The sequence below is a fragment of the Pteropus alecto genome, unplaced genomic scaffold, assembly GCF_000325575.1.
Source record: "Pteropus alecto unplaced genomic scaffold, ASM32557v1 scaffold5, whole genome shotgun sequence".
Taxonomy (NCBI): Eukaryota; Metazoa; Chordata; class Mammalia; order Chiroptera; family Pteropodidae; genus Pteropus; species Pteropus alecto.
In genome coordinates this window covers 29,941,404-29,955,127 of record NW_006441953.1, presented here as the reverse complement: position 1 = coordinate 29,955,127, position 13,724 = coordinate 29,941,404, and the positions used below count along the sequence as shown (strand labels likewise).

General features: G+C 52.0%; 1 protein-coding gene across 3 annotated transcripts in view; it reads left to right on the top strand.

The window, feature by feature from the left end:
- The window catches only part of CRMP1 (collapsin response mediator protein 1), a 45,896-nt gene that overhangs the window by 4,069 nt on the left and 28,103 nt on the right, over nt 1-13,724 (top strand). Inside the window, exons 1-2 of one of the 3 annotated variants that reach the window (XM_006918999.3) lie at nt 7-28; nt 96-169. The exons of 1 other annotated variant lie outside the window; for it this stretch is intronic. In XM_006918999.3, the coding sequence (XP_006919061.1) occupies nt 131-169 (39 nt within the window). In that variant the 5' untranslated portion in view covers nt 7-28; nt 96-130. Of the gene's footprint in view, nt 1-6; nt 170-13,724 lie in introns of those variants that run through there. One more of the 3 variants, XM_006918998.3, reaches the window with a different exon arrangement.

Below are 13,724 nucleotides of genomic sequence, written 5' to 3'. Positions count from 1 at the left end.
CCTCCGTCCCTCTCTTCATCCCTCCCGGGCTTTGTCACCGCGCCCGCAGGAGCGGGACCGAGAGACAGCCGTACAGAGCGAAGGACAGCCCACAGGTCCACGGGCCGGGCCGAGGGCGCCAGAGGGGGCCATGTCTTACCAGGGCAAGAAAAGCATCCCGCATATCACGGTAAGCCGGGCCCCCGCCCCGCCCCGCGGTTCCTCGTGGGGTGGGGGTGGTCGCCGCCAGGGTCGGGATCTGCCAGGGGGCCAGGGCGGCCCCCGAGGCTTTCTGAGACGCGCCGGGTGGGGCGGGGCTGGCCTCTCATTGCAGCCCCCTCCCCCAGCCTCTGGGGACAATGGGGGTAGGGGGAGCCCCGCATGGCGGGGCGGGGCTGGAGCCTCGGGTCCCTCTCCCCACGGGCTTGCAGCCCCCTCCCCCCCACCCTACGGGATGTGCTAGATGGCGTGGACTGGGAGGATGCGGAGCTGAACAAAAGAGGGAGGGGCGCGGCGGCCGAACCCCCTTCCCGGAGCCCTGGAGCCGAGCCTCCTGCGCGCCGTCTTCCCGCGGTCCAGCTCTTGCACCTCGCTGCCGAGTTTCTAACCCGCCAGAGAAAGGATAAAGAGCGACCACCGTCTCCCCCTCCTGCGCGTAGCGACGGGGTGGAAGTCTCGACCTAGAGACAGCGCCATGATGGAGGGGCCCCTCCCTCTCCTCGCCGCAGCTAAAAATAACCGAATGGGGCTGCATAGGCGGCCGTAGCCCGGGAAGGGTTAACCCTGGGGTGCTAGCTGGGGCTGAGCAGTGGGCTGTGGCCCTGGGTGTGGCCGGAAACAATCCCTGGTCTTTATGCTTTGTCTCTGGGTGGGGAGCTGAGGGCTCACTGTCAGAAACCCGGCCTCCACCCCATTCCTGCCTGGCACACGGTGTGGAACCAAACCGTTCCTGAGGCGGGTGGACCCATGGACCTTGGGTGGTGGGTGGCGGAGCAGCCAGGTGCTGGGCGGCGGGACTCTGGGCCTGATGGAATCCTCCAGGGGACGCCTGAGGTCCGAGGACAGGAGTCCAGACATCCAGGTCAGGGATGGCCCCAGGGCACCCGCAAGAAGCTAGCCTTGGTAGGAGGAGGCTTCCCATTTGCCTGCCCGGCTATTGCATTGAATCTTCTCAGTACATCCTTTGTGGGAGGCACTGTTCCCATAAAGCTCCCGGAGGCCAGAGCGCTGGCTGGGGAGCAGGTGACAGGAGGGTTGGGGCGGAACTGGCCCCGTGCCTCCCCAGAGCAGCCCTGCGTCCTGCCCAGCTCTGGGCTTAGTCTTCCCTAAGAAACCCCCTCCTGGGCCCACTCAGGTCTTGCCAGCAGAGCTTTGCTGAGTTCCCATCCAGAGGTGTGACCTCTGAGGGTGAGGACCACCTCCTACCCATCTTTATTCCGGTCCTCTGAGACAGGGTGATGTAAATGACCGATGCCTTAATAGTGCAGTTGGCTAAGAATCAGTGGCCAGAATGTGGTCGCCTCTGGCAGCATGGGAGGGAAGTGTGGGGGATGTGTGTGAGCAGGTTCCTCTCTTGGGACTTGCTGACCCTGCGCCCCCAGGGGAACTGAAGCAAGCGATGGCAGGGGCTGACGCGATGACCGATGAGTCGGGAGCTCGGGGTCCCTTTGCGGCTGTGGCCCATGGCAGGGCCGTGCTTCTCTCAGAACCCGTTTCCCAGGGAAGTTTAACAAGATGGTCTTGGAGGTGAGTCTGGGGCACGGTGCCCCCGGAGTTGTACAGTCCTCAGTCTGCACAGTGGTCACCCTGCCTCCCAGCGGTGGCCCGCTAGAGTGGAGATGGACTGGCCAGGCTTTCGCACCAGATGGATTTGGGCGTACCTGCCTGCCCTGCCACCTCTCTGAGCCTCCATGCTCTGATACCCAAAGTGGGCCTAACACCGGCCGCATCTCAAGCATCCAGGAGGAAGGACTCTGGCAAAGCAATTCGTGAGTGTTAGGCACTCAGGAAAGGCCTCAGAAAGGCTGGCTGATCCTGCTGCTGTAGGCCTGTGCGCGAAGCTGGTAGTTACCCCGTGTGCAAAGGGGAATCAGACGGAGTGATTCCAACAGGGTCAGTGGCATGGGGAGGAGAGGTGCTGAAAATTTGGCTTCATTCTGGGGAAGAGTCTCTTGATGAGGTGTTTACATTTCATTTGGTCCACATAAGCCACCCAGTCCAGAAAGATCGATCGCTTAAGGGAGAAACGACAAACCAAAGAGGATGGTCTTGGGCGGAGCTCATTTGTGGGACCCTCGGCTTCCTCGGACGTCTGCTAATAATGTACATGTTGTGGCAGCAACAAGAATGCCATTAAATGGGTGAATGGGCCCTGTGGCTTTCCAAATGCCGCACCCTTCATCTGTTCAACACTCAATTACTCATTTGGGAAGTTAATCATAAAGCACCTGGTCTGTTCCGGGACCATGCTGGGTGTGAAGAGAAAGCAGGAACGAGCAGAGCTTGCCCTTGACTTCCCAGAGTTTAGCAAAGACTGACATTTCAGCAAAGTGTGGACGGTGGTTATAAGGGGGAGTACAGGAGGCCGGGGGAGACACAGCAGGGACACCCAGTCTAGTCCCAGGAGGGGTAGATAGGCAAGGAGGACAGGGCAGAGGGAGGCCCAGAGGCAGATGCGTGTGGCATGTTGGAGATACTGAAGAAAAGTCATCATCGTGGGAGCCCCGCCTCCGCCTCCAAGTGCAGCTTGTCTGCGCAGTCAGAGCAAATCCTGGAGACAGTTACGATGTTGTTGACAGCCATGCTGTGTGTGGCCCGTGGACGGATCCAGGGGCTTGAAAAAGGACCAAGATACAGCTCTCAGCTGTATCTCCAGGTCCCACCTGCTTGATGTTGGGTCACTCTGTGTCCCTGTGAATCTCGACTTTCTCATTTGAACAATGAGAATAGGAGAGCGGACACTTGAGGGGAAGAGGAGAAGGGACGTCCCGGGTGCGGCACAGTGGACAAAGGCAGGGAGATGGCTGTGCTCCGGAACGTTCTACTCATGTGATTATGATCGTGGTGGCTTCCTTTTTTTACCACCTCACCCTCTTTCTGAGATAATAGTGTAGCCCGATAGAAAAGAGGAAAAAAGCAGAAACACTTAGCTTCAGCCCCCAAGGATTGTTTAAAAATTTATCAGGCTTTTCTTTCATGTGTGGCTTTTTAAAAAATTAATGGCACAGCTGGGGATTAACTTAGCTAAAGCTGTTTCTGGTGCCCGCTGTGGTGAAGTGAGTAGAAATTCTGGGCGTGGCTCTGGGCAAACAAAGGCACATGACTTCTTGGCCTTGCAGAAGCTCTTGGCTCTTACAGAGCCAGCAAACAGGGAGGCCCGCTCAATCGTGGGGGGAAGAAGAGAGTGTCCATCATGATGGCGAAGAATTTTTATTATTAAAAATAAGACTGCAGGAGTACCGGCCTTTTGTGATTTTGTAGGGTATTACGGCATTGCACAGTATTTCTGTGACTTCACGCTGGGTTTTCACAGCAGTCCTATGAGGAAGGCAGTCTAGGTGTGTGACTCCTCTTTTCCAAAGAGTAGACTAAGGCTCACAGAGACGCGATGGCATGTAGAGGTTCATGCAGTGGCTTGTGGAGGAATTGAGAGCTCAGGTTCAACGGAGGGCCTAGACGGGCAGGTCTGCCTGCTAAGAACATCACTATCTGATTTGAAATCTGCGGGTGTGTGTGTATGTGTGTGTGTGTGTGAGAGAGAGAGAGAGAGAGAGAGCGAGTGAGCGAGCAAGAGAGAGAGAACATGTGCTTCAGTGTGTGTAGGTGTTTGTATAATTGAGTGTATGGATGTGAGTGTATGTCTTTGATGTGTGCATGTGTGTGTGTGTGTGTGTGTGCGCATGCGTGTGCGTGTGTTAGGTCCAAGAGTGGAGATGAGCAGGGAAAAGATCAAGTAAAAGTCACATCGGACTGAATTACTCTAATGTGAAAATATGCAAAAACGTGAGGTCTGTCACGCTTCTTCCTGGGGGTAGTATTCAGCCTATCTATAGCTGTTCAGTTTATTTCCCTGCCTTTTTACACCAAGGATTTGAGATGCTACGGTGATTTGTCATGCACAGTGAAATCAGATGGAAGGAGGGTGAGGCAAGGGCCAGAGATGGAGATTAGGGACTCATGTACAGGAGACACTAATAGAAAATAAGAAAATGCAAGATATTCCAGCAGCCAGTGGTTCCCAGCTCATGTGCTCACAGTAGTGTATTGAAAAAATGCTCTGCGTATGTGCTGCTGAATTTCGATTAGCAGTCAAAGTGTATGTTTGCTACAACCAAGTCTGCAGTTTTTTTAGCCACATCTATCGGGTGCAGCCCTGAGCACTCACGGGCAGAATGATGTTGAACGAGGTCTACTGTTTTGTGAGTGAAGGAAGCACTTGCCATGGAGACTATCTATCAGAGGACTTTGCCTCAAGCATATACAGGTCCGGGAAATGGACAGCGCCATGGTGCTGAAGAGTAAGCAAATGCGATTGAGCTTTTATGAACGGCCCCATGAGCCAGACAGTCACAGGGTCGTGGGGATGGCATGGTAAAGGTTGCTGACTTATATGGTCTTGTTTTAGGTCTTTAATCCCTTTAAGAATGCTGTGGATTTTTATACTACACTAGTCCCTCCTTACCTGCAGGGCACACTTTCCGAGACCGCCCCCCCCACCCCGCTCCGCCCTCCCGTGGTTGCCCGAGTCGGCAGATAATGCCAAATGAATGAACCCTTGTCTTCTCCTATACATACGTGCACTGCATGACTTCTCTTTGGCATATCCAAATTGCCAGCATCACTACTTTTGTGCTTTGGGACCATTTTTAAGTAAAATAAGGGTTACTTGAATATAAGCACTGCGATACTGCCATCTGGTAACTGAGACAGGTACCTGGTGTCTCACGGATGGGGAGCATAAACTCTGTGGACACGCTGGGCAAAGGGACGAGTCACATCCCAGGCAGGATGGAGCAGCAGGGCATGAGGCTTCATCATTCTACTCAGAACGGTGCACAATTTAAAACTTACGAATTGTTTATTTTTGGAATTTTCCATACAGTGTTTTCTGGCAATGGTTGACCATTCATAATTGAAACCAGAGAAAATGAAATTGTGGATAAGGGGAAGGGTACTGCTTTTCTAAGTACTTGCTAAATACAGAAAGGTTGAGATTCTTTGCCCTGGAGAGATGCAGTGACCAAATAATACCTTTGCTCTAAGAAAAGATAACTCTGAATTGCTGATGGCGGCTCGGGAAATGGGAAAGGGGATCTGGGATGCTTTATAGAGAGGCTGCTCTAGAAAATAGGAAAGCAGGTTAAAAGAGGACAGCGATGGCTGTGGACACAGGAGGTTGCACTTTCTCACTCCTTCCTTGGGCATCTGGAACATTCTCCCTGACCAGGCTCACCCCATCTGTCCCTTTGCCTTTGTATAAGCTATGCCCGTTCCCTACAGAGGATCCTTCCACCTGGGGCCGGAATGTGCGCACTCCCGCTGCAGTAACTGGTTTGTGCACTCGGCTGTGAGCACTCGGAGGACTGGGACAGAGTCATTCTCCTCGGCGTCCCCTCAGGAGCTTGGTTGCACACTGGTGACTCACGGCGGGGACTCCGTACTGTGCGAGTGGGTAAATGAAGACCAGATGGCAAACTGTGCTTCTGTGCTCAGTGAGGTTTTAGCCACTCCCGCATTCGACTTTCCTCAACAAATGTCCTATCTGTAGTTGCCACCCAGAAGGAGAAGACGGTGGCATGAAGGGTTTTGGAGCTAAAAAAAAGGCCTCCCAGGGCTACTTGGGCAGTGGGGTGAGGGCAGATCTGATTTATCAATGGGCTCCATAGCATTTCGCACTGAAAAGCAAGCTTATACAATGAGAACCTTCCATATACACACTGGACCATCATAGTATGTATCCCCCCAGGACCCTGACTGAGTAACTAACTACTTGGTGTCAGAACTTGAGGTCAGTTCCATGGGAAGACTCAGTGGATCTGATGCAGAAATGCGTGCAGCAGACGGATGGCTATTCGGGGGAGATTCCGTACCAGTCCCTAAATTATGCTGCATGTACTTTTGATCATACCATATTAATAGACTATTAGGGTTTAAGCCCTGATAAAATCTCAGCAAATATTCGATTTGTACAACCTCAAAGTTGAAAGGAATCTTTTGAAATTATGTAAAATGGTTCATTTTTGCGCATTTAAGGAGGCAGGACAGAGTGTCCATTGCTTCTCCCCCACCCCTACTTCCCCTCTAGTGTACGAATTCTGAACCCGTTTTTTTTGCATACCTCCAGTGACAGGGAGGTCACCCCTTAGCACAGCAGCCGCTTCGCTCTCAGACAGCTCCTTTGTTGGAAAGCTCTTCTCCCTCCTTTTGCCCTCAGAATTTTCACAGCCCCCTTCCTCTCCCACGTGGATATGCCCAGAGGCTCTGGAACCTATTTCGAAGTGACTTAGGAGCTCCTGTTTTCCGAAACAGTCCCGTTCTTTATTCCTCATCTAGCACAATTTCCAGGTACACCATTTGGATTTTTATTTCCATTTCCTCTTCCTTTCCCCCCTTTTCCTGTTTGCTGTCCGTGATTTCTGGGAACGTACAACAAAATGGATCCCAAATAAAACTTAGTTGTCGGGCACTTGGAACTGGTTTTAAAACTTTCCAGGGTCATCGACTTCTCTGAGAAGGCGACAAGAGCCATGGAAACTTCCAGGCACAGAACATTTGGCATAAAACGTAGGATTTCAGAGGCCAATATCTGGTGTATCGAGTGCTTCTACATGCTATATGTTATCTTAAGTAATCCTGTGACTGTAGGTGCTTTGATTAGTTCCACTGACAGATGAGAAAACCGAGGTACACAGAGATTAAGTATCTTGCCACAGATACTAAGAAGCCGGGTGTAGGATTAAGCTGTAGTCCCCGGCGTGAAGGATCCCACAGGCAGAAATAAACATGTAAAAATGAGCCAGCAGATGAAACGAAATGAAGTCACGCGATGATGCTAACCAGAGGCGCAGGCCACACGCTGTGCGAATTCCAATGGGTGGCAGCATGCTCCTGAAGTCAGGACACTGTGCCTGACGATAATCAGTGGGCACAGCAGGCGTGGCAGGAAATCCAGGCAGCAGGAAGGCCGTAGGAAGGCACAGGGCTGTGATAGTGTAGTTGAGGGGGCCAGAGTGCAGCTTGAGCTGACAAACGTGGTGGCACGAGGCCAGGAGTGGGGAGCCATCCGGCCCGGAGGAGCCTAGGAGGGTGTACTTTGTCCTGCGTATGAGGACAAGCTGGCGAAGGGTTTTAAGTAGAGGCCTGACATGGCTGTATTTGTGTTTCAGAAAGGTCACTGGCTGGCGTGTGGAGGGGAGCAGACAGGCTGCAGGGGGACAGATGGCAAGGGCTGACCTGAGGCAGGTGCAGTGGGAGCTGGAAATCAGCCGGTGGGTATGAGGACATTTCTGGAGCAGAGGCAATGAGATCTAGAAAGGAGTTGAGTTTGGGGTGTGAGAGGTTAGGGAGAAGCTGGAGATGGGACTGAGCATTCGAGTGCGACCTATGCCCCCAGGTTGCAAGGACGTTAATATCGGACACTGTTCTAAGTGCTGTCCCGTATTAATTCATTTAACTTTCAAACCAGCGCTCTGCATTACGGGTAGGAAACCGCAGCACAGAGAGGTGAGCTTGTTTCAGGCGCAGGGTTAGGAAGGGTGTGGGCCAGATGAGAGCTCAGGCAGCCCGGCCTCTGCCCCCAGGTCCTTAACCAGCAGACCACACTGCCTCTTTGTTAAATGGGATAATGGTGAAAGCACCTGGCACGCTGGGGCATGGTCAGTGTTAGGTGAATAGGTTTCACATTTCATCTCTTACTGGTGGAGAGCCCTTGGCAACTTCCAGCCCTTTAATGGGTCTTACTGGTAACATTTTGGCTACAATTGCAACATTCCTATCAGGAAGGAAGGGGAGGTACATGGCATTGGGAATGTGCTTGATAAGTAGCTGAATGGCTACGTATGGTCTATTCCCACTTACTCCCATTTTGCAGAGGGTAAAACTGAGGCTCAGACATGTTAACCAGGTACAGTAAGAAGAACACTGGGATCACCACCAGGGGACGCTGGGCTGTCACTGTGGGTACCAGGTGGCACTAGGTTCCAGCGTGTCTCCACCATCTCCTGGCTGTGTCACCTTGAGCAAATGACTTAGGTTTCCTTGTTTGTAGCAATCGCATCCACTTCTTAAGGGGCCTTAAGAATAATCTGTGTCATGCAGAAGTGACACTTAGTAGGTGCTCAAGAATGCGATTTTCTTGAAAGCAAAGCATTTCTCTTCCAATTGCCTATTATAAGGTGACAACGGAGACAAGGAAACACGTATGGTGGTGTAGACACAGAGGCAGATGCACCTTGCATCTTCCTCCTACAGGCAGCCTGGAGGCCCTGCCCTCTCCCGGGGCCATGATAGGGGTGTGTTATTTTAAACCAGGTACTCAGTCCTTCAGGGAGTATTTCCTGAATATTTACCAGGTACCATGGGGTCTGAGATCTCCCTATTATAACTGCAGTTGTCATGGAAACAGGCCTGAGCTCACAGAAAAGGCCTGCAATCCATGGGGACTGCCTGTATTTCTGATTCATGAAGGAGGAAAATGCCACCGTGTCCCCTACCCATGTGAGTGGAGAACAAATGTGTATTAATTAGATTTGGTGTCAGGCCTGTTGTCGCTTCGAAGGCTGCTCTCCTGGAGAGTGTGGCAAAGGGCCGCCAGCTGACCGGCCGTCCCCTGAGGCAAAATCAAGGGAAACCGGGCTGGTTTTCTGTGAGCGAATATGAGTTAGCGGCTGCACTGCATGTTTCTGCAAGGAGGCTGGCCCGGAGACCCGCGCGGGGAAGCTGGGTGGAGGGGGCTCCAGTTAGTAAAGGTAGGACCTCAGTCATGGAGTTGTGAAGTATTTGAGCCAGAAGTCTCTCAGACATCAGTTGCTGTGGCTGCGGCTGTCCACACAGAACCCCAGTGGGGTATCAGTTAACTTTGGTGCAGTAATGCCACATAATGAACAGCCTTAAAGTTCTGTTTATATATTTATAACCGCAAACGTTTGCTTACCGCTGACAGGTCTGCGAGTGGCAGAGGCTTAGCGGGGCTCAGCACGCTTTGTCTTCAGGCTTCCATGTGGGTCGGGGTGTCCCTCCTGTGTTCTCATTCTGGGACTCAGACTGAAGGAGACTTCATTTCTTGGGTCCTGCGGTTTTCATGATGGGGGGTGGACTCTAAGAGGTTGAGCTGTAACCCACCTGTCTCTCTTAAAGCTGGTGCTCAGACTGGGGCACCCACCTCCACTCTCATCCTATTGGTCAAAGCAAGTCACGTGGGTGAGTGGGCAGGAAGAGCTGGGAAACGGGTAACAGTCTACCACGAGAGGTTCCGCATCGAGATTATCTGGGGTGTTTGCTAATAACAAATTCCTGGCCCACCATCCAGATCTGGTAAATGAAGGACTTGAGGAAAGCACCTGGGTTGGGATTTTTAGCAGGCAATCCCCGTGGATTTGTGGATCCCTCGGGCTCCGATGCCATGTTATGAGGTCTATGTGCACCGATGAGGTATGGCAGCCTGTCTGGTTGAATTTTTGAGTTGCAGACACGAGCTCACCATCAGCGGCTTGTAGGGTTTGAAGGATTTATAATGGACAAAACTCACCATGACATTTTCTTTGTCTTAAGAGAAAGCCATTTCATGTGCATTTAATGCATGCGTGGGCAAGCACATTTCTACAAAAATGGGGCTTCCCGGACCTTTCTGAGACTCATTTCCATGATTGCCCTTTGGAGAGAAAAGGATTCTTCATCTTTCCAGAAGTGACTGTTCATTCAGGACTCCGAGCCCCTTCCTACTGATGAATCAGGCAGCCTCATCAGGATCTGTGTGCACCAGCAGCCCCCCCGCTGGAGCTGCCTTCAGTATGAAGACCAGACCGCTGAGATCCCTTTCTGACACCCATTTATTGACTCCAGATTCCAATGTCTGCATTCATGAAGCATTGTCGGAGAGGGGCCGTGGGGATGCATGCCCTCCCCCAAACATCCTGGGTGGGAAAATGACAGTATTGGCAGAGACTACATATGTCGGAAAACATAAGCCGTCATTGCTTTGGTTCTGTGGGGATGTAAGGGTTAGAGATATACCAGCGAGCTGAGAAAGAAACTACGAGGCTGGATGAGATGGGACAGGGAGGCATGGCCCGTTGTCTCTCAGGCTTTGGAGAACCCTTGCCCAGGGGTGTTTCAGGACCACGGACAGCACACAGCTCCGGGGTCCAGCGTTCCCCTACTACCTGGAACCTTGGACTTTCAGAACTGTGTATAGATTATTCACTTTGCTGAAGTGTCTCCCTTCTCCTCCATTTTTTGGCTTCATAAATGTCTCATATTTCAGAACCCAGCTCAAACGCCCCCTCCTGGATGATGGAGCCACTGTCTTTCCTTGTCGTCTCTGGAATAAGTGTTGGTTCTTCGCCGTTTTCAAGATAGGGTTGCCAGACTAGTGATTTTGGGGTGAGTGTTGGTTTGATGAGGAAAGCACCTCTCTTTTCTTCTGAGGCTCCCCAGACCTTAACAGATTTTCTGTTCCTCTGACTTTGTGGTGGAGATGGCAAATTTTATTCCCACCGTGCAGTGGGAGAACAGCCCTCAGGGAGGTTTGGTGCTTGACTCAGTGATAGACAAGGGTGTCAGAAATTCCCTAGCTGAGGCCGACTGTGCAGTGCTCAATCTAATAGCTAATGTTTGTGAGGGGAACAGGGGCAGCTGCCAGCCCCAGCTTTCTCCTCCCAGCTGGGGCCGGAAGGGCAGTAATAGCAGGTTTGGGGAAGAAGCTCTCTCTTCCTCGGGCTTTTCCTGACGCACAGGGCAGTTGGCAGTAGAGGCACCGTCTCTGCCCAGCCCCGCGGGTTAGGTGGGCGCCTGGCGAGAAGGCCTTCCAGCTGTGTCGTGCAGGCTTCGCACTAGGCAAGCTTCTAGCCCCAGGCAGCGAGCTTAGGCTTTCGGGGAATTTTAAAAGCAGGAAAGAGAGGTTTCCGATTTGTCGATCTACTTTTTTCTCTTTGTTTCTTTCCTGCCTTTTTACCTCTTTCTGCTGCTTTTCCTTCTCTTTACTATTTTTTTTAACCTCTTCTTTTTTCTCACTCTTTTCAAACATTCTCTTTCTTCTTCCCTCTTTTCCTGCCTCCTGTCTGTCACCCCTCTCTCCTCCCACACAGCAAACATTTGCCGAATACAGTGCAAGGCCCCTGGTGGGGCCCTGGGGATGCACGATGCTCCCTGGCTGGGAAGGAATGTCCCAGCCCAGCGGCAGATGACCATGTGAACGACAACTATGCAGTGCGATGCGTATCGTAGGAGAGGGGTGTGCAAGGGGCAGTGGGGACATGGGGGAGGCACCCCGAAGTCTCTGCTGGGGCGAGTCAGTTACTACCCAAAGTTCTCCTTGCCCTAGAATTACCACCATAGGGAGAGTTTGGTATTTTGCGTTTTCACCTACCATTTTACTGTTCGTCACTTTTGTTTGTTTTTAAAAATTCTTGGGAAGTATTTTGGTAGCCGAAGGAGACCCCATTCGTGGTGTGCTTATACGACTAATTAATTCTGGATCACATCTTTGCGTCTAATTCTTTGACCTCGTTTGGGGCATTTTCGTGCGGACAAATTCCTAGCACTAGATTTCTAGGTCAAAAGTCATGAACGGTGTTGAGGCCCTTGCTACCTTTTGCAAACTCGACTGGCACTTACTGTGAAATCCCAGCTCCAAGGAAAATGTAAAGATGATCAGTGGCCCTTGATCCACTCGCATGATGTCTTAGATCAGAAACGTCTGTGGTTTGTGATCTTCCCTGATGAACACCTTTCTGTTACATTGCGACCAGCTCAGGCTCCCTTTTACGCATGGCGTAAGAGTCCGCTAGAGTCCCCATGAGCTGGCACCTTCACACCTCTCCACCTTCCCCACTGAGGTCATGAGGACACAGCAGGCGCCTCGACCTCTGTGCCTCGCTCCGAGCATCCTCTCCTGCAGGCTCTCTTCTTCGTTGCCATGTGGCTAATCCCTACTCATTCTTCAGGCTCAGAACGAGCATTATTATTCCCCCAGGAGGGCTGGAGGCCCCCTCGGTGTTCCCGCCAATCTCTGCCCTTCCCATGCTGGGGCCCAAAGGCCTGGTGATGGCTCATTCTCCCCCACTGGCCCGAGAACTGCTTAAGAGGAAGAACTTTCTTATGGCGTCATCTCTTCCTTCTTTAAACAAGTATTCGCTGAGTGCAGTTCCTGCTACAGCAAATGGCAAGGAATAAGCAGTGTGTAACTCTGCCTGTGGCTTACACGTGCCAGGCGTGTGCTAAGCACTTTGCACACCTACCCCATGGAGTTCTCTTGGCAACCCTGTGAGACAGGGACACTTGTCCCCGTTTTACGGATGAGGAAGCAGAGGCGAGGAGAGGCTAAGTCACATGGACAATAAGCGGGCAAGGATCAGAACCTGCGTCTGTCTGACTGGACATTTCGTTTGTATACAACACCGATCCAAGGACGTGAGCCATGCTGAGCACAGTTTATTTTAGGTCACTGCCATCACTGTGGCGTGACCTGGCAGTCTCTGGCATACCCTAGCTCTTAGATTTCTGTTGGATTTTTAATTAGCTGTTTTATTTTCCTGGGGAACACACAAGATACCGTCTGTGGAAAAGTCTCCTTGTCAATTTTTTCACAAAACAGAAGGATCTAAGTTTGGAAAATATGTAAGCCTTACGCATGAGCAGAGTAAAGGATCTGGACATTCCTGTTGTAAAGACAATCTTTGCTTCTGTTTAACCCAGAATTTTCTGAACTCGGTACATCTGGGAATCCCCTGCTGAGACATCTGCTAAAACTGCCCTCAGCTAGAGTTCCAAGGGACATGGCTTTGAAAATGCCAATGAAAAGGCAAAAGCACTACTAATTTTAAGAAAGAAAGTGAGCAGGTCCCAACAGTGCTTGTTGCATTGTTAGGGAGCGTACTGGCCTGAGCATGCGCAGAGCTTGGCTCCCTGGCAGAGCCCCGCACGGTATCTGCTGGGAGCTGAGAGCGGAGCTCTGCACACAAGCTCCGCCACCCAACTCTGGGGAGAGCAGAACAGGGAGGGGCCGATCTGGCTCACAGCACATTTAATACCACCTTTCAGGCCGAGCCTGCGAAGCCCTCTATTAAATGTGACAAGGCAGGCGGCTCCCTGTGGGAGGCCGTGTCCCAGCAGCTGCTGACAGCTCACGTCTCTCTGCTTCCCGCACGGGGATCCTGCATGCCAGCTCGTCTCTGCTCCCGGACACTGCAGAGCCTGTCCCTCCTCTTTCCCGTGGTCCTGGAGTAAGAGCGTCCTCCCTGGGGGCGTGTACATCCTGGCTAGCTTCTGAGAGAGAAGAGGCAGCTGCTGGGCCTGGGAGCGACTGAGCTGAGAGCCCCTTCCTCCAGAGAACTTCCTGCTGGGGAAGAAGATGTGCGGTTCATACTTCTCTTCCTTGGCTCATGGCCACGATGCCTTTTCTCTTTATCTTCATCCGTTCATCCTTCAAGGATCAATTAAGGCATCCATCCATCCATCCATCATCCATCCATCCATCCATCCATTCATCTATCCATCCATCATCCATCCATCCATCCATCCATCAATCC